The sequence below is a fragment of the Desmodus rotundus genome, chromosome 13, assembly GCF_022682495.2.
Source record: "Desmodus rotundus isolate HL8 chromosome 13, HLdesRot8A.1, whole genome shotgun sequence".
NCBI lineage: Eukaryota > Metazoa > Chordata > Mammalia > Chiroptera > Phyllostomidae > Desmodus > Desmodus rotundus.
This window is the reverse complement of record NC_071399.1, coordinates 71,411,371-71,432,010: the sequence shown is the minus strand read 5'-3', so window position 1 is coordinate 71,432,010 and position 20,640 is coordinate 71,411,371. Positions and strand designations below refer to the sequence as shown.

The following is a 20,640-nucleotide window of genomic DNA, read 5'->3' as shown; positions in this document are numbered from 1 at the left end:
CTGGGGTAAAGTAGTTAAGCTTTAGGAAGCTGAATACAATTAAGTGCTAGGAACCAAAGTAAGAGTGGAAGTTTCTACTGGCAAGACAAAGTCTTAATCCATACAATTACCAATTACAACTGAATACTGACACATCCTTGATTTGTTACTGGACACATGGAGTGCTTGCTTCAAAAAAACCTACAGCCTCCCTATTTCAATTTCTAGAAATTTAAGCTAAAGGTTTTTTGGCCCTGGCTAATGTAGCTCAGTGGATTGAGTACCAGTCTGTGAAACAGTAGAGTTCAATTCCTAGTCAGGGCACCTGCCTGGGTTGCAGGCCAGGTCTCCATTAGGGGGTGAGAGGCAGTCACACACTGATGTTTCTCTCCTCTTTCTCCGACCCTTCCCCTCTCTCTAAAAAATAAAATCCCCCCCTCCAAAAAGAAAGGTTTTCCCCCCAATGGGAAATTCTGGCTAAGGAGTGATTTGTACATTGTATTCTCAAGCTAGATAATGAGGGAAGAGTGAGGATTCAGATAATTAAGAGGCTGGATAAACTTATGATGTCATATAAATGAAACTTTCACTTTAGCTCCAACAGCAGAGACTTTTCCATTTACTAAAAATATGGAACAGTGATACTGATTCTTTTCTTTGCTTTTCTAAAAATGAACTTTTTATTCTACAGGTTTTAGATGTATAGAATTACTACAAAGGTAAAACAGGATTCCTGTATACCACCCCCATTCTCTATTATAGCTTACATTCTCTATTCTCTATTACAGCTTACATTGTTAGCATGATACATTTATTGTAATCAACAAACCAACACTGAAGCATTAAATTCCATATTATATTCAGATTTCCTTAGCTTTCCCCCAAAGTCCTTTTCCTGTTCCAGAACGCCATTTAGTTTACTCGTTACATTTAGTTGTCACGTTTCCTTAGGCTCCTCTCGGCTGACAGCTTCTCAGATTTTCCTTGTTTTTCATGACATGGCAATTTGAGTACCAAGCAGGTATTTGGTAGAATGTTTCCATCAGGGTTTGGACTGGGGTTACACGTTTTCAGGAGGAAGCCTAAAAATTCCATTTTCATCACATCAAATGAAGGGTACTCACCAGAAAAATTAATACCAGCATTCATGAATTATGCCTCCCTTTATGCCTCTAATCATATTTTAAAAACAAGTCCCTCTCTTTTGTCTTAAACAAAGGCAGGTATTGGTTCAATGTGGAAGCTAGTGTATTAACTGCCCTGATAAGTAGACCCTTTTAAATAGTTTTGGAAATGGAATTTGCTAAATGTTTTGCTATTGTAAGTGAAGAAGGAAGGCAAAACATGACTCTTTTAGGCACTTTTTATTTTCAAAAAAAAATTGTCGTTAATATATAAACATCTCATTCTCTCAAAAAAATTCTACAACTATACAGCTGTTTGCTCCATTATTTGCATAGGAAATGACCACAATACAAAAATAAGAAGGAAAAAGAAGCAAAACAGCAACCGATTTATGTTTTATGCAGTTATGTTTCCATGTATAAACATTTTGAAGCCGCTTACAAAATATTTACACCACTTGTCATCTATTTACACATTTTAAGAGCAACTTTTCTAACAAAGAAAACTATAATTTATCAAGTTATGAAAATTTTCTAAAAAAACTTACTATAGTACCACAAAATAAATAAACAATATTTTAAAAACAAAATTAAAATTTCAATTAAGACCCCTTTTGGCATTTTCCTTATTTATTCTGCCCTTTGGTTAATAGCATCGGCATCGCATTACTATTTTATATTGCATATATGTAGCACTTGCTTCCGTAAGTTTCAACATGTCGTCTGTAATTGAAGGCAGACACTGAGTCGGTACGAACAGTAGATTAACTAAACTGCACTGTAATTTAGGTAAAATTACTGTGTCACTGTGTATTACATGCAAACTCCACATAAACTGGCATTTAACTACTGCATGAGCAAATAATCTCGGTATATGAAAACTCCATCATGAATTCAACATTTTCATGTATGAAAACTGCATCATAAATTACATTAAGTCCTTCTTAAAAATGATAGGTTAGCTTATTGTAAGAGGTTTAACTTTTGTATACTGTAGCCATCTTTAAGCTCTTCAGTTCACAATTCGTATAAAATGTCTTTTCATATTTAAAATAAACAATCCTATTTTAATCAGTGCATTAAATCTGCTTTTAAAGTTCATTTGAATGATTATTTCTTTCCCCTAAAGAAATGAATTGGTAAAGTTTTAAGAGGTTTCTTACCACAAATTCTAACTGTAAATGTATTCATGGTTATTTTCAAATTACTTATGATTTCTCTCCCCCCCAAAAAATCTTAGAAAACTTGTAATAAACATATAAAGCTGATTTGCGTATTTACAAAATTTTGAATAGCAAATATAGGCAACTCATAGAAAAACAAAACAAAACACTTATTTGTTCAATGGCTATTTGTGAATTGCCAGGTACACTGCGTACCTCTTAAGGAATTAGTCTAATATTGAAAAACTACTTGATGTCAAGTAAAATCTTGACACACAACCCAGCCTTCTTCCTGCGCCTGCCCAGTGACTCGTTCACTAGACACTGTCACGTTAAATGAGGGAGCTTAGGCAAAAACACTGCAAACACACCTTGCGCCCCACCCCCACCCCCACGCTGAGATGTGGCTGCCTGTCATGAGATGAAATCTGCTTGAGGAAAGCCATACATTACAGCAAGCATTCCAGATTCTTAAAAGGACCAAACACTTTGGTATTAATACAACGTATTCCCTGTTTTCTCAAATATACAAAATATACATTTCCAGTTTTTTTGTTGTTTCTTTTTTTATATATATATATAGTTAATTTTGTAGTTTAAAATGTTGCCAAGTGAACTGCAGACCGTCAGTGTGAGCTGCCTACGCAGAGCGGGCCCACAGCGGTGGCTCTCAGTTCTGGTGCCTCTTCATGTGCAGGGCCAGGTGGTCGGAGCGGGAGAAGCTGCGGTTGCACACCCCGCACTGGAACGGCTTGGCCCCGGTGTGCTTCCGGTAGTGGCGCGTTAGCTCGTCCGAGCGCGCGAACCTCCAGTCACAGCCTTCCCAGGTGCATTTGTATGGCTTCTCACCTGTGACAATAAACCAAGAGAAGAGGTGAGGTGCCCTGCTCATAAGACAAATGGAGTCAATATCACAGATACCGCCTGAAAATAATTAAAAAAAAAAATCATGGTCCAAGAGAAGAAAAGTTCAAGAATTCTGTTACTGACTCACTTCTCAAAGTCATCTACTGAATACAGTCACTGTCTCCTAGAACGCTACTTCACCTACTCATGCAAAGAACAAAGTATTCCGTGTACCACTGAAGAATGAAAATAATGCAATTTTAAATGTGCTAGATGAGTCAGTGCTCCTGCACACACAAATCCATCAAATGGCTAGATAGCTTGGGCGGTTTCATCGTTACTATCCAAATACAATGTCTACACCGATGCACACAAATTAAGTAAGTGAAGACTACTGGCTGTAAGAAGGCCGAGAGAGGAAGCTGCTCAGATCACCAATACAATTACTTTAAGGTCCTACAATTGCAATCTTTTACTTCCAACTGCTCCGAGGTGTTTCTAAATTAGCCAGACTGCACCTTCCAGCACACACAATGGTTCCCCTAAACACAAGGCCTCGGAAGTGGAGTACTAGGGCACCTGCTCTTTGAAATTCTCACACACACACACACACACACACGCATACCCTCCCATTCTTCAGGTGGAAGCACAAGAGAAAAATGTTAAGTTCAACTGTGTTAAAGCTTTACGCATTTGGTATATAATAAACTCCTCAATCAGATCAGAAAGTCTGGAACTGATCATCTCACTTTGGGAAAGTCATGAAACCACCACAGCAACTCCACAGTTGCTGATTTTTGCATTATTTTCTCTATGGAAAGCACTGCACCAAAAAGATCACCACAATTCATTTTTAAGCACTGAGTGGCGTGGCTCGGTGGGCTGCGCATCATGCAGCAAAGCGAGAGGTCCCCAGGTTTGATTCCTGCTCAGGACACTGGCCTGGGTTGTGGGCTAGGTCCCCGGTGTGGGGCATGGGAGAGGCAACCAATAGATCCATGTTTCTCTCGCTCTTTCTTCCTCCCTTCCCCTCTCTAAAAATAAATAAATAATCTTAAAAATTTTTTCCTTTTATAAATGATTTGCCAGGTTTCTACCATATGCTGGGCACTGCCCTGAATGCCTGGAATACAACAGTCAGAAACGAAAATGCCTGGCCTCAGGGAGCTTACAGGTGTAACATGAACAAGTCCCCAGTCACTCAGCCTACCCATTCTCGCACAGCTCTCCTCACTCAGTGCGTGGACAGCCGAGCTGCGGATCCACTGCAGTCTGCATCACTCTTCACGCTGTCTGAAGTTCGCTAGTCCCTTAGAATTACTGAGTATTTATCATGCAGTTTTAGCTCCCAGTTTTAAGATTAATTAATCTTATTTGAGATCACGTAGTCCTCTAAATAAAGCCCAAAACCTAAGAATCTCATTAACTAGTAGTTCCTATATTTATGCTTTGTTATATTTTATGAATGTTAGTTTAAGATGAGAGTTTGTGAGATACATTTGCATATTAAACCTTTGAATAGCCAAACTCTGAAATTCCTTTTAAAATATTTTCTTCCAGAAGAGAAGAACCCCAAAGTTGCCCTGACCACTCCTCACCATGAAACTCAACCACCTTTCTGCCAGATTTTAACAGTATCATATTCAGGAAGTTGTAAGATTACTGAGCTGCGTCCAAATTTTAAAAGACATTGTCCCATCAACTGAGATTTCTACAAATTGTGGTTAATGTATTTTTGCTACTCTGCTAACCTGACTTAAAATTCCCTAAGAACGAAGAAGGACAGGCCAGAAGGGCTTTGTGAAATCTGTACCAATTATTTCCCACGAAATTTCTCTTTCAACTCCTCCTAGCTGGTGTGCACCCCCGGGGCCACCTTTCCTGTCTCCTCTCCTCTGACTCTGAACCAAGACACAATCACTTTTGTTTTTTAAATTTCCTTTTTGTTTCCTATTGCTCTATTTGTAAAATGGACATCATAATTTCTGAATTTTTTCCTTCCTCTCACAGTAAATTCTAAGCTTTTAAGTTAATACACTCAAACTTTTTAAGTAACATTAAGTTACTTTTAAAGTAACATTAAAAATAAAGAACTTTTCTTTCACTCATATTCACATTTAATCTGTTTAATACTAGCAGTAAGGGGAGCTATCACTCTTGTACATGGAAATCAAATACAAAAAAAAACTGCACACAAGTGTTTGTTTTTTCTCCTTGTGAAAAATAAATTCACAAAAACAAACATGTTAGTTAAATACTTTACTGTCATTTAATGGAAAGTTATTTCTCATGTCTGAGGCAAAGAAAAAAAAATTCCTGAACTGCCCCAATTTTAGAAGAAATCATTCTAGTCTTTTGAACTTAATAATTAAATAGCAAGAGAACTGAATTCTCAGAGTTTAAGAAATAAGGGACAGTAGCCTCTTTTTGTTCACTATTTTTATTGGCTATAAAGCAATAAACTGCACCAATATTTTTTAAAGTTTACTGATTGGCTGAAAAACAGTACTAATTAAGTTCCTAAAACATGTGGGGTTTTGCTCCCAATTTATGCACATCTATAGATTGTTTAGCCAAGAATACTACCAGTGTCTGGGACATTAATTATGGGACCAAGTCTTGTAAAACAAGGACGACTGTTCCCCACTTGGGGCAGTTTCTACGGGATTTGTTCAAGTGTCAACACCGTTCAAGTAAAACATTGTAGAGGAAGCTGGTACCCAATTTTTGGCCAAATAGCCAATTCGGGCCTTTCTTCTTCAGCCAGAAACACTATGCACAGTACTTCTGGGAAACCAAACTGACTTCCTTTAAGTTATTTCAACAGGATAGAGCTTTCAAAAGTTTAATTGGATTTTTACAGAATCCTTTTCCAATACCACCAATTTAAAATATTTAGTTAAGCTCTTTCAACATCAACTGTATTTTTAAGTTCTTATGCTGTTAATGTGAAACTTTCCAAAGGCAAAAAGAAAAAAGTGACAAGTTTTTACAGCATGAAAAACAAGCTTCCACTTTATCTCTCAAATGAAGTATGCATTTTCTCATTCTATTTTACAATTCCTACAACTTTTTTGCTACAAACCCCTACTCTTTTTTAAAAAAAATGTTTAAGTTAAACATATATATTCCATACCGACAAAGTCCATCAGTATATTTTATAAAAATGTTAAGCAAAAACCATTTCCAGTGAAAGGAAGGTACAGGAACAAACGTCCGTTGAGCATGTACTCCAGAGTCAAGTCCTTCTTATTTCACCCAACCCTCGCAACAACTCCAGGCGTTAGCAGCACAACAATGTTCCACGTTAAGAATCCCAGCCTGCCACTTATCCTTAATGTCCTACTTCAATACTCCATTAGCAAACATTAATAACTCTATAAGAATGATTTTAAGGAACACATAGATATTGTTCAAATTTATTTAAAGATTCCAAAACCACTTGTAAAGGTCAAGGAACAGCCTAAGGGACTCAGAGCAGGCCTTAGCGCAGGCTGTCTCAAGCCCGGGATCCTCGGTGAAGACCCACCTTTCAGCCCGTGGGGTCCTAAAGACTAAACTGTGCTGGTACTGACAACCCCCAAATATTACTGAATAATGGGTCCCCTTTCCCCAGGCTAAGCAGAATATTTTGAAGTATTTGAAAAATCTTTAGTGATGAACTAAAAAAATTATCTATCTTATTTTCCCCCCCTCTAATGAACAGATAAAAAATGACTTTTGAACTTAGCACAACAGAATGGGAGGTTTCTCTTCTCTGCTGAACATATTCAATGGACTCATATCAAGGCCTCCCCTAGAATGTTTTACAAAGATTCTTCTACCTATAATGTTCCACAGATTCTTCTAATAAAAGAAAAATATCACAAATAAAAATATTTTTTAGTTATTTTACGTGACTTTTAAAAAGCTTATTACAGTAAATTTGCCATCTAGTTTCCTTCTGAAGGCTAAAAGATTATCCAAATCATATTTAATTAAGGCTAAAAACCATCAAAATTAAAGTCAATGTTTAATGAGCAAGCATGTAACCTGTACTAAATGACTTGCAGAAAACAACAAGTAAGAGTTGGCCTCTGGCTTCAAAGAACTTGAAATCCATATTCTATTCTGAGACCTAAAATAATGCAAACTATTAAAAGTGGAACCAATCATTTCAATAATGAGTATTTAATCTCAATTCTTAAAATTTAAGAGTCTTGAAGCTCAAAATGAGCTCTTATTTCAGGAGGAAAATATTTTCATGCAATTCAATAATAGATTTTCCCCCCATCACTAGAGACTAAGGGAATTTATAGTCTTAAAAGAGTCTCTACATATTTTAATAAAAGGTAAAGAAATAAGAAACATTAACCCCAAAATTAAGTAAATTCATGAATATTAGATATCTAAACAAAGATAAAGTAGAATGATTTGGGCTCATTAATTTATATTTTTATCCAAAAATGCCAACCCTTGAAACATACAGAAGGGTAGGCAGTTCATTTCAAAGATTAGTAGTATTAGATTTATAAAATGCATCTAATATTTACTATAGTATCCCTATCCATAATGTACCCACTTTAAGTAAACTGATTAAAGGATATGTTAAGAAAGAAATTCCCTCTTCCTCCCTCTTGGTCAATTTGTATTGATCCCTAGGTCTTTACAATCAGGTTCACCTTATCCCTTCCAATCAGATTCACCTTAGCTCTTCCAGAAACCTGTGAACAGTCCAGGAGAAGTCACGTGCCTGTGTTCCTATCACCACTTAAGTTCCTTCTGAAGGACTCATTTGCACTCGCACGATCATTGCTGCAGAAAGGCTTCAAATATAGCTGTATTTTGCTTTCAACTGGCTTTGAAAGTTTCTCAAGGGCAGAGACTGTCTTCTATTCCAGTGGTAATGCCACACTTCTCCTAATGCTTCTTTAGAACAATCATATATCTCGCTCAAGTCTGACCAATTCGGTTATTTTCATTCACGTAAAGAAGGGAAGGTGTAAGAGAAAGGAAATCACCTAGTGTAAGTCCACTGAAGTATCCTTTCTTTCCTGGCCTCACCTGCACCAAGGCTTTGCCTGGTTCCCTTCTGCCTAGGATCACTGCGGATGATCAAAGTATGTGTGCGTTCATGTGAAAACCATGCTTTTTGCCTTTCCATCCTACAGCTGTCCAGGGATAAGTAAAATCTATGTAAACAAGTTTTCTTTTATACTACTGGACTGCATTTGATGACAACTAGGAACTTCCGGAGGCCCTACTACTGGTCAAAAGGCAGCAAAGGGGACTTCTGGGGACAGAGAACAGTGATCTACTGAATCTAAAGGGGGATAGGTGAGGACCCCTGACAAGGTTTGCACAGTCTAGATCCCAGCGGAAGGAAATCTCTAGGCTCCTAATCTACTGCTGCTTCTCCTGAGGATTCTCAGCAAAAACAATGGAAAGCGCCCTGTATCATCAACGGGGTTAATGAAATGAAATACCAGTTGTTGAGTCTTCTGACAGAAAGACGATACTCACATTCACTTTCTTATAAGAGCCCAAACTAACTGTTTTAGTTATTGATGAAATATTTTACCCAAAATAGAAAAATTCCCTATTTTCATTTTTCTAGCACTGATCCAGTACTAAATATCTTTTCCTTTAATTTGCATATAATGTAGTTACCTTGACCAGAAAGCTTCCTCCCAACTCAAAGGTTTGCATTTATAGTTAGTCAAAAAGAAATGTATTCTTCTGCCTAGATGTTTTTCTGATGAAAGTTATCTACAGTGCACTTTTAAAACAGTAAGCTACCCTTAACTAGAATTGTTGGAGATCCTTGAATATAAATAATACAGGCTGCCGGAGTTAGAATGCTGTTACAGAGATACTTTTACTAAAGTAGGACATTATTTTGTTTCTAATCCTTCACCAGAAAAGATGTAGGTCATCAAGTAAACAGCTACTACATTCTATAGAACTAAAAATATCTGCCAAAGTAAAAATCTTGGGTGATTAAAATACTGCTTCTAAAATAAAAATTACATTTTCTCTACCTTTAGAGCTGATTGTTTCTACCTAAACTTCAACAATTCTATTTAATCAACTTAGGAACAAATCTTCTCCCACTCATTTGTAAGAAAAGGGAAGAGATTCTCTTTGGACTTATTGCCAGATCAGTCCAAAATGTTCGCTTGATCAAACTCAACTTCTTAACTTTCGATATAAGCTTTATGATCGCAGAACCAAAATTTCCCATGTAAATGTTTTTCAGACGAAAGAACAAGTCCTAGAAGCAAAGTTTAATCTTCCCAGTGAGAGTCAGTAAAAAGAAAGAAGCTTTCAAACTCATAAATACCTTTCCAGAGGTCTGAAACCAGCGTCTCTTAAACCCCCTTTTTTAACATAATCTTGAAATTGCCAATATATAAAATAAAGCTGCAAATGAAATAATTTAAGAATGTTTAACTAGCAACAGCTAACACTATAGGCTAAATGTGATACTTTTTCCTGCGTAGCTTTCCAATATAGACTGAGTCAAAAAAAAAAAATCATCGGGCACTAAATTTCATCCTGCAAAACTTTAACCTCTACCAGTAACACAGGTTACACACTTAACCAATGTTGATGCTATAGATCCGAACTGTATCATTCATCCCCATTAAGTCCATCTAGAATTATGCATATATTTATATTTATAGCTTATGCTGATTTTAGCTCTAAATAATTTTCTAAGGAAGTGAAATCCTTCCTATATATTTTTTAAAACATTCACTGTTTCCCACAGTTACACAAACACACACAAATAACGCATTTTCAATATTTCTTTTAGAGGGGAAAAATCTTTACTGTCAATAGTGTCAGTATTTTTAAATAAAAATCTATACCCAGTATATTTAATAAATAATCATGAAGAGCAAAGAAGTACACAGAAATTTATACCTAAGGATTTTTTTCATTACCCAAACTGTAACTAAAATGAATACTTAGGAACAAATCTAAGCAAAAATTATGTATTTTAGAGCACACATAGTAACATCTTAATATAAATGTCATTAGGAAATCATGTGCTACATAATCAAGGAAGGTGGAACATGGGAATTCTCTCCCTTCACAGCCAGGCCGGGGGGAAAAGTCCCCAAGATGTGCTGTGGAGCCCCAAACACAACTCACTGTGCAGTGAGCGCTTCACTCAGAGTCCACTTGTGTTCCAATGGGATTCGTAGGTTTCTGTTTTCCTTTGTGGGGTTGTTTCCAAATGTACTTTTCGGGGAAACCCTTAGCAAGCCATTTTGGGGGTCGTATAGTGCACCCAGGACAGCTCGTGCATGGTGTCTGGGTCCAAGGGACACTTGAGCCAAGTGTGTGTGAGGCTCAAAGAGTTTCTCGGAACAACTGCTCACTTTCTGTCCCGTTCCAGAGAGCCGAGACCGATGAATGATCTCAAACGTCACCGTACCCTACTTTCCCAACCGCTTTAGCGTGTTCTCTAGGGTTAAACGCACATGCACACATGTGACTAAAACCACTAAGATTGCAGACATCTGTATTAAGTTCACTATTTACTTTTTCAGCACTTTTGCTTTGGAAAGTACTTTTTACTAACATGTAAACACAAGTTTCAAAGAAATTTCCACACTCAGTGTATGAAAAATATTTTAACTTATGGTACTCATAGGTGTACCAAAGCAACAGTACCAGTGGTAAGAAAAAAATCTCAATTTCTCGCAAATTTTTCTTTGTATATATAGCCTGGGTTAAGTTAGTTTAAATCTTCATTATGAAATTAAAGCTAGTCAATGAACAGAAACAACTATACTGCTGGCTGCAGCTGATTTTTCTATTTGACTCATGAATCAGCTTACCAGGTACGTTGGTTTGTAACGGCAAATGGTATGTGAATCTTTTTTTTAAAAAAGGTGTTTGGGAGCAACTTTGAAATGGTGGCAATGAGTACAGCCCCTTACATGCATCATGAGGGCATACACAAATTTCAGGAGACTGTTCCTATTGAAATGCTGTTAAAAGTACAAATATTTTTATTTGGAAATTTACTACTTCTTGACACTGTTGCCTAGAAGCAGCCACAATTACGTCTAACCAGAGACATGACATGTATATAACACATGTTACAAGTAACACATGTTACAAGTAACACACGACCACCACACACCCCTGTAAGGGGTACCTCTGTAAATATGCTATCATGTCTATGAAGACTTACATATTTTTAAGTGAAATGCAATTATTTCTAAGAATAGAGTCAGGTATTTTGTCTAACCATACACAGACAGAACTTTCCATTATATGTTCTTCCTGAATTAAAAAAAAAAAAAGTATGAGCTTAGAAAAACTTGAATGCCGTAAGACTTCTGGTTCAAGAAAGTATCTTCCACTCTTTCATCTAAAATTTTTTAAAAGGTATTTGTTTTGAAAAGACTATTTCCTTATGTTCAAATCTGCAAGTCAAGAAGCATTTACAATCTAAAAATCCAGAATAAGCATTTAAAAATAACTCAGATGTAGGTTGTTTTAATTGCTGAAATCATTTTTAAAAAATAAGGTAGCTTGACATTTTAAAGCATTTACAACTTCATTCCAAAGAAATGCTAGGGCGCTTCACATTCTGCCTGCAAAATGGCAATCATTTAAAAAAATACCTTCTGTATCATCAAATATAACATTCCCGTATAGATTGTTTTTTTAAATCCTATAATAAACTGGGTAAAGGGAACAGAAAGAAAACAGAAAAGCTATTAAATGAGGAAAGTACTTTAGAAATGCCTGGTCCTTCAAAGGAAGAAGAAAAAAAACAAAACAAAACAGGCCTTTGCTGGCTTTGGATACATTCATTAAAAACAACAGGCAGGGTGGGGAGGATGCAATGAGAGAGGTAATTTTAAAAGGCATTGTCTAGAAACTAGGAATGAGGAGAAAACAACCTTAATGCTCTATGATTACCCAAGAACGGGTTTAGCCAGATGAACAAGTCTGCACAAACCCTCCCAAAGGCATTTGAAAGACAATCAAACAAAACTTTATTAAACTGGATTAAATGGTCTCTCTCATTAGATGTCGATGGCCACACATTACGGTCAGGTAAAAAAGTCCATTTATGGGACTCAAATTAGGCCTAGGTCCTTTTTGGGGGTTTGTTTTTATTAGTACAAACATTGTTAAGACAACCCACTATTAAATTTCTTTACCAGCAGGTCAAGTTCCAGAATGGCAGGTACAAGCACTCAGAGCACTAAACCCTGACTTGCAGGGGTTGCAAGGCCATTTAGATACGTTGTGACTACATCCCTGCAATACACTTGATTGTATCGCTAGATGCAACTGCACCCCTCTTTTATTAGGAGACTTTGACCTCCTGAAAAAAATGTTCCCTTCTCCCTATCTCTTATTTCAAGGACTTCCAAAAGAAAAACAATAGTCCAAATGTTTCGAAGTTACTTCCACTTCCCCTTAATCAAAATTCAGGTAAAATCCATTTTCAATGTTCCCTTCCTTAGTTAGCATGTATTTTATAAAAGGATATTTTACTATTTCTACATGGAATGTGTTCTTGGCCTTGTCACTTGTATTTTGAAAACTTTAGATTGAGTTTATTCTGTGCTTAATGAGTGTCTGTTCCACATATTTTGTAAGTACAGTTTCTACTTTGGGCTCCTTACACAGGAACTTTTCCTTTTATGCAATCAATTTGTGTATCTCTAAAGACGTCAGGTCAAAACAACCCAATCATTTCACTGATAAATACACGAGATGCCTTTTCTTTTAAAGCAGTTTCTCGGAAAGCCCTGGAATCTTCCACACTGTTGCCAACATTATCTGGATTTTAATAAGTAGTGCTGATCACTGGGAAATCAAGCTGTACCTAACAGACATACAGAATGTCTGCAGCCATATTCCTCTTAGTGCCACGTCCCACTCAGCACTGACCTTCCTTCAAAGGCTTTTACTTTTTAATGCAGCAGTTAGAGATAACTACTTCATTTATCAAAACTCTATTTCCATAGTAACATCTAGCCTGGGGAGATTCAAGTCCTCACACTAATCCAACAACCCATTCAAAGGAACTGTTGAATACTTTGGTTTCCATAGCAATGATGGAATAAAACATTTCGCTAGGTCATTGCTTTTATTAGCAAACTTTAGGTAAGGCTGTGTTTAATGAGCGAAAATAAAACACAATCACTTTGTATACGTTCTTTCCTTTAGGGTTGTCCTTTTAACAAAATCACAAATAGTAACCATCTATGGGCTTGAAAATATTTTGGTATTTGGAGGTTTTAAAAGCATGCCACCTGGTTTCGTCCTAAAACAGGCTCTGATATAAAGTTTTAAAATTAAAAAGCATTTAAATGTGACGATATACATCTGACAAAATAAGTATCTGTAAAAATAAAGGGGCTAAACTTAACAGTACATTTTGAAATATTTCACAGAAGCTAGAATAAAACCTCTCATACTCACCGTACGTAGATTGGGATAAGGCATCAAAAAACTTTTAAACCACGATCCCATCTTTGTTTGATTTTAATACTTTGCAATTTCAGCCCTTCTTTTCATCAAGCACAGAAAAAACATGCTAAACACTGATATTTTAGGCTAAAGATAAAACTAAGATAATGTACTAAGCAATTATGATTTACATGCCAAATGGACCTTTTTTTAGTGTTTAATGTAGCTTTATAGAAGCCAAATGATTTGTTCTCAAGGAAAAAATGAGTTACATTTTTTCCCTTCATTATAAGAAATAGCAGTTCCACTACAAGTTTTAAAATCCATCAGTAAACATCGTTGTTTACATTTTTGGGTAATTAATTCTACCTGAGGTGACGGGGCAAGGCCTTAGTGAGGGAACATCAGCCTTCCTGGAACCAGGCTTTTTCACTGGACTGAATTTTAAGCCAAGCCAGTGCTAAAAAGGTAGGCCATTAAAAAATACAAGTTGACAGAAGAAAGAAGAGATCAAACAAGTGTTGGCTTCTAAAAGGATGAATACCACTTACACTATTTACACAACTCACAGAATTAACAAGAAAATTACATACCAGTATGAGTCCTCAGGTGAGCTTTTAAATGAGAAGACTTCGTATAAACTTTTGTACAGCCTAAAATAAAGCAGGAGAGAAACAGCTTGTCATTTTGGAGATCCTTTGAAATCTTTACATTTGATGGTTCTGTGTTTAAAATCTGGCTCTAAAGAGGAAATCTCTCATGCTAGATATCTGAAGCTTCAGTTTTAAAAAGCACTCCCCTATTACCTTGCTAAGGGTATTAAAGTGGTTTGCTTTATCTATGTATCATTTTAGCAAAAAGGGGATAATCACGTCAAGCTACAAATGGGAAATGTGTTTATATTCCAGTAGGTGTTTTATACTAGTAACACATACTTCAGTGATTTAAAATTGTTAATGGCTCCAGAGCTGACAGTGTTAAACCATTATCCAAGGTGACTGCCATTTTCTGCACTCCTACATTTCTTGTTTTTTTCATTTAGTATGTTATGCTGTATCACGTACCACAATCAACAAATTATACCCTGTACTAATCATAAACTAGCTTATGCCAGCAACTTACGGATATATTCACTACCGTCATCAATTCATGTTTTGGGTCACGTATCTCATTCAACAATGAGCGTATGCTCATACACTATCAGAACGATCTGAAATCTATTCTGTAGACAATCTTGTCTTGTAAGCAGCCCACTCAAGCCCCACTTCATTACCACACGTTTTCTCCTATCTTACTTCTGTAGTCTCTTTTCAGGGTACCTAATTTAGAAGTAAAAACTCCAATTTATGACTGGAAATTATGTTAAAATAAGTCTGGCGTCACTCAAATTCAAATTCTTATTTAACATTAAAGAGAAAAAAGTCTAGGTAACTTCTTTCCCAGAATATTCTAGCCTTTTTTTTTTAAACATCAAATAAGCAACAGACAATTAACGGCACATCCCAGGCTAAGACATTGAGACTGGGATACGAAAAGAACGAAGTAGGTGATTTTTACTGTCAAGCACTATTTTCTTTGTAAATGCAGAACCCACACACACATTAAATACACGGTGCTTCAGCCAGGTGAGATCACATACCAGGGTAATCGCAGTAGTGGATGCGCCGTTTCTCCAAATCGGGGTTACTCCTTCTGTTGTATCTGACAGGTTGGATGTTCTGCGAATTAACTGGCAGGGTGGCAGGTAAATTTGGGGTGTGAATTGCCAGTTTAGAAGCAATTGTAGCAGCATAGGATGGAGGTGGGGTTAAATTCTGGAGCATCTCTGCTTGTCTATCTGGACTTCCAGGCTCTGAGCTTGGTGGTGACGGGGGAAAGTAAGTGGCCTGCTGTGGAAGAAACTGACTTGGCATTGTGTATGTGCAAGGGGGCATGCCCTGGAATTGTTTCATCGCAGTCTGCGGAACAGCAGAGGTGTGTGTGTTAAGGCCTGCCATGGCGGCTGACATAGAAACATTAAGAGTGTCCATTACTGCTGTCTGGTTTGTAGAACTGGGCATATCTAGATCCGGTGTGTTCAGTAGCTGGTACAGGTGGCCCTGCGGGGGGACAGAAAGATGAAGATCTGGTGTAGGAAGTTCTTGTTTGATGAAAATATTGTTCACCTCTGGAGCTGTGGTCTGGTGTGAGCTGAATATACTGGTGAACTCAGGGAGGGCCTGGGTCGGGGCCGGAGGAGGGGCAGTCGTTTCACTCTGGTGGCTGAAAATGGTAACAGGTTCTGTCTTGATGTGTGTTACGCACGGTCTCTGGGATTTGTAGAGGCCAGTTCTCAGGTGAGTGATGTCAGGGAGGAAGACGTTCATGTTGATACTGTAAGGTAACCCTTCACTGTCAGTGAAGAACTGGTCTACGACTGAGGCACTGTCTCGTCTATACTTTTTATGCTCTGGAATTATAGAAACTGGAGGAAGCTGAGGTGTCAGGTACTTCTCCATTTCACATCTCGTCTAAAAAAGAAGAGATACAAACATGCATAATCCACCTAATTCATCATCCCAGGGAGAGCAAACAAACAGTGCTTACTAAAACTTCCCCAACAATCCCTGTGAAAAGAACTTGGGCAAACTCCTTCCAAGTGTCCCTTACAAACATACCAGGTTTATTTGTCAATTGTGTAATAACTGGTTCACTAAAACCTTACGAAACTCCGTATAACATGAATTTGGTAAAATCACTCCCACAATCAACTGAGGACAAAAAGTGAATGAAGTAAATCAAGCAAAAAGGAAGCAAACACAAACATATTCTTTTCTGATGCAATACTAAAGTACACATTATTATCACTCACATACAAGCAGGAGTCCCTGCCCCACTACACAGTTAGGTTTGTAACTAAAGGTATTATAATATTAACAAAGGACCTCCGTTCTACTCATCCTATAAGGTAACTTTAATGTGTGCTTTTTTTTTTTTTTACTGCACAAACTTTAAAACTATTATTGCAAAGTTGTGGGAGTTTTTTATTTCTGCTTAGACAGCCACTGATGAAATAGTTCATGTAAAACATATTCCTTGACTATTTCAGTGCCTCCTCTGGCACAAAACTGATAGGAAACCTAAGTACGATATTTGATCAAAACATAGTGTCCACCTAAAGAACAACTTCACATTCAACATTTGATCTAAATGCTGATTTTAATCAGCAGATTCTGTAATTGGTTAATATGAAAATGAAATGTTCCTATTTATATCCCTATCTAAAACAGATCTTTAATTACCTAGGGGAAAATCACTCCCTTGGAAGAGTGGTGCTAAGGCGCCCGTGGGTGGGGAGAGGCTGCTCTACCACTAGCACAGTCACCAGCAAAACATTTATCATGTCCTCCTCAGTGGGATAATGCCACATTCCCCCTCACTCTGTAAAAAGCCCAGTCATACCTTACACTCCTGGTCTCTCCTGAGCAAAAACCTGACAAACGTAAGGAAATAACCGAACTGTTTTCAAATGGTGATTTTTTTAAGGACATAATCCAGCTAGTAACAAGTCTTAGTCTTCTTAAATCTATCTTCTCTCCCAGTATAACATAAACTTAAGTACTCTTTTAACTTGTAACACCGAAAAGGAAATTTTGAAAGAAGAAATACACCCTAAGTAGATGGCTCATCGAACCATTAACCCTGACATCTTAATCGATGAATAAAGTTGTTTTTTGTTCTGTTTTGTTTTTTTGCTACTAACAGTTTCAGAAGCGTTTCAAGTCGGACCTCGTATCCTTCAGTGAGGATGCAGACGTGGTTTCTCGGATAAACACGATTTAAAAATAAAAATTAACGCTCTAATCATGTGAGTCATATCCCTGACAAATGCCACTGTCCTTTCACAGCACGGCGACACTCGCAGACCGCCCCCCCCCGCCCCCGGGTAGGAGCAGAACAGCAAATATACAATATACCAAGGGACTATTAAATGAAGCGTCTTGAAATAAACCGAACTAAAACCCTTTCGTGCCCTTCGCTACCGTGGTGGTTAGTGGTTTCTGATTTTAGCTCTTCCAGCTATTTGCGTGTGGGTATGTTTCCAATTTTTTTTTCCTTGGGACACGCTGAAAGTCCCGGGAAGTTTTTTCTGGGCTATATAACTCCCTGCGTGGGCGAAAGAAACAGGCGGTTGCTCTAATTCGGCTGCCGGGCAAGTGTAAATGCCAAGTGCCAGCTTTCAACGCGGCTCCGGGAGGAAATTTACGCGCACATCAAGAAAACAACACCCCAGCTTTCTTTTTAAAGAAAAAATAACCACTCCAATGTATCCTTTACTTTTCCGGCTTCCCAAAGGCAGCCCCACGACACAAGAAAATAGGACCCCATGGGGGGCCCCTCCCAGCATCCCGATTTGCGTTTCCACTTAACACGAGACGACGTGGGGCGGGGGTGAACCTCCAAGGCCACCGCACGGGGAGGAGGGGGAGATTAAGGCGAAAGGCGTAATTTAAGTGAAGTTGGGCGTGAGGCACGAGGTTTGATCCTCCAAATGTAAAAAAACAAAGGTGCGCCAGAGCACCTAGCTTCCCCGGAGACGCGCGGACGCACCCGCCAGGGCGGATTCATCCAGGACCCTCCTCCTCAGACCGGCCCACTTTCTCACTGCGAAATGCGGGTGCCCTGGCTAGGAGGGCAGGGCGGGGCTGCCCACCCCAGCCCTGGCTCCCGGCGAGCCCGGACGCACGCCCCAGTCTGGAGCGGCCCCTGTCGCCCGCGCGTCGCAGCGGCGAGACACGCCCGAGCCCCCGGAGGGAGGGAAGCCGCTCTTCCTACCTGGACCAGCTCCTCGGGCGGCAGCCGCGGGCCCGCGGCGGGCTGCGGCGCGGGCTGCGGAGGCTGAGGGGGCGCGGGCTGCGCCTGCGGATGGTGGTGCGAGTGCTTCAGCTCCTCGCCGGAGAAGAGCGCCGCGTCGCGGGCCGGGTTCGCGGCGCCCAGCACGGGCTTGAGCTGCGCGAACACGGGCTCGTCCTGCGGAGCCGGTGGCTGGGGCACGGGTCCCAGGCGGGCGCTCATGGTCAGCACCCGCGTAGCCATGGGCACTCGGGGGGCGGCTCCGGTCGGGGGGCGCGGGTCGAGCGCACTTCCCACTTCTCCCACGCTGGCTCAGGCCGGCGAGCTCCACGCGGGGCCGCGGGCGGAGGAGGAGAGGCTCCGGGCGGACCCCTTAGTCCACAGTAGGCGCGGTTTTCGAAGGCGCGCACGAAAAACAAAACTCTTCCGCTCGGCCACGCGTAAACGCCAACGTCCTCCGGGCGGCCACTTTCTCCCGCCCCGCCCCACCGCGCTCTCTCACTTGCCGGAGACCGCTCCCGCCACCGCCGATCTCCGCGAGCGAGCTGCGAACGCGCGTACCTGCCCCGCGACTACTGACACTTGACGCCCGCGTCTATTTTACCCAACTCCGGGTGGGCGTGGCCTTCCGGCTAGACTGGCAGAGCTGCAGCGAATCCGGAGGCCCCAAGGCCGGCCCGGCCGAACCCGCTAGCCTATGAGAAGGAAGACCTTGTCCTAAAGCCCCGCCTCCGCCGCACTGACCGCACCCCTCTCTGGCCAGGAGCTTCGCGCTCAGGGCGGCCGCGCAGTTTGTACACAACTTCTCTGACAGAGTGGGCTGGCGGAGCTGGGGGCGGAGGAACCGAGGGAAGCCGGTGGAATCTAGGAAGAGAGGGAATTAGGGTGGAGACGTGGAGCGAGATCTCTCCGGACTGTTCTCTGCCAGGAATAGGAAGAATGAGAGTTTTGCACGTCTTAGGTGTTGTGCAAGGACCTGAAACTGAAAAGTTGAAACCCAGAATGCAGCTGGGAAGGGGCGCTAAGGTTATCGAAGGATTTGTATAATGAGTGTGTATTTTTAAATATACAAAAGGTACTTTTCTTTAGCGGAAAACTAAGGACGGTGTGATAAACAAATTAAAAAGCAGATTTATCTCTATATTTCTTTATCAGTGAATATATCCATGTAGCAAAGCAAATTCGGAATGTCCCGAGTAAAAGATTTAATGGCTAGTACTTTTTTTTTTTTAAGCCCAGGCGTAAAAGCTTGTTTTTTCCTACAGTATTTAAATGGTTACAACAAGTTTTCACACCAATCTACCTCTTATCCATGTATGGAGGGAACGATGGACCATATGAAATTTTTGAAGTTTTTAATACACTGTTGATTCAAGCCGAAGCATGGACTCTAATTTAAGCAAACGACTAGATCAAATGTATTTAAATAGACATTACATCTTTGACTTATTTTTGCTAGCACCGTATGTTTAAAAAAATGGAGTTAATATTTACAAAGAAGAAACGTAGCCCATTTACCCAACACCGTGGCACCTTTTCCTACGAAAAGACAGCCAAAAGAAGCCACAAACGTTAGACACGCAGCCGCTCTGAAACTGGGAATCCAAATTTGTAAGAAAGTAATAGCCAAATACATTACTGTCCATTTACTGCTCTAACGGGAGGTGAATTTTTGCCATCAATCACCCAAGAGAACCACTTCCCTTAATCTTTAATGTTCTTGTACATGATTTTATCTGGCTTATTTGGAAGCCAGAACAATAAACTGCAATAAAAATGCCTAGAATATTACTACACATGCATATATGTTGACAATACACTGTACCTACAGACGATTTTACATATACAGCAGCCTAGTCATCACTTCACGGTAAAACAGCTTCAAAAAACAAGTTGTATAAAAACATTCACTTCAAAGAGTAAGTCTGCCAAACGAATGTTTCTTATTTCAGTGTGTAGATTTAAAAAATTAATATACACATGAAGTATTAGAGGTATTTATTCACTATTAGAAAACAAATTGTGCTGTGACATTTTTTTTCTCCCTTTCATTCCCTTTTGTTGTAGCTGTGATCACTACTTCAGAGAAGGTGGACGGCTACTTTCATGTTACCAAAATACGTGTCTTGGTAAAATTTTTTCTAAGAAAACAATCCCATGTTATTCACCTTTACCTCTTAAAAGCTATCTTGATTTTCTCTAATTTGATTTCAATTATGTAATTAACTTAGAAACAGTTTATAGACTTGGTATGGGATTTATTA

General features: G+C 39.3%; 1 protein-coding gene across 1 annotated transcript; it reads right to left on the bottom strand.

Moving 5' to 3' along the window:
• Positions 1-1,328: 1,328 nt before the first annotated feature.
• On the bottom strand, positions 1,329-18,968 carry KLF5 (KLF transcription factor 5). The gene is made up of 4 exons (XM_053916500.2): positions 18,359-18,968; positions 15,183-16,053; positions 14,137-14,196; positions 1,329-3,115 (listed from the first exon to the last, which is right to left on the bottom strand). Exons 1-4 carry the CDS (start codon positions 18,617-18,619, stop codon positions 2,937-2,939), a joined length of 1,371 nt encoding a protein of 456 aa, XP_053772475.1. The 5' UTR covers positions 18,620-18,968; the 3' UTR covers positions 1,329-2,936.
• Positions 18,969-20,640: the final 1,672 nt, after the last annotated feature.

What these genes read in the sequence shown, in the direction of transcription:
- KLF5 (XM_053916500.2), bottom strand. Translation starts at nt 18,619, where the DNA reads ATGGCTACGCGGGTGCTGACCATGAGCGCCCGCCTGGGACCCGTGCCC. An exon ending in CGCCCGAGGAGCTGGTCCAG is followed by an intron (nt 16,054 to 18,358) that starts GTAGGAAGAGCG and finishes CTTCTTTTTTAG; the next exon opens with ACGAGATGTGAAATGGAGAA. An exon ending in TCACCTGAGGACTCATACTG is followed by an intron (nt 3,116 to 14,136) that starts GTATGTAATTTT and finishes TTATTGTCACAG; the next exon opens with GTGAGAAGCCATACAAATGC.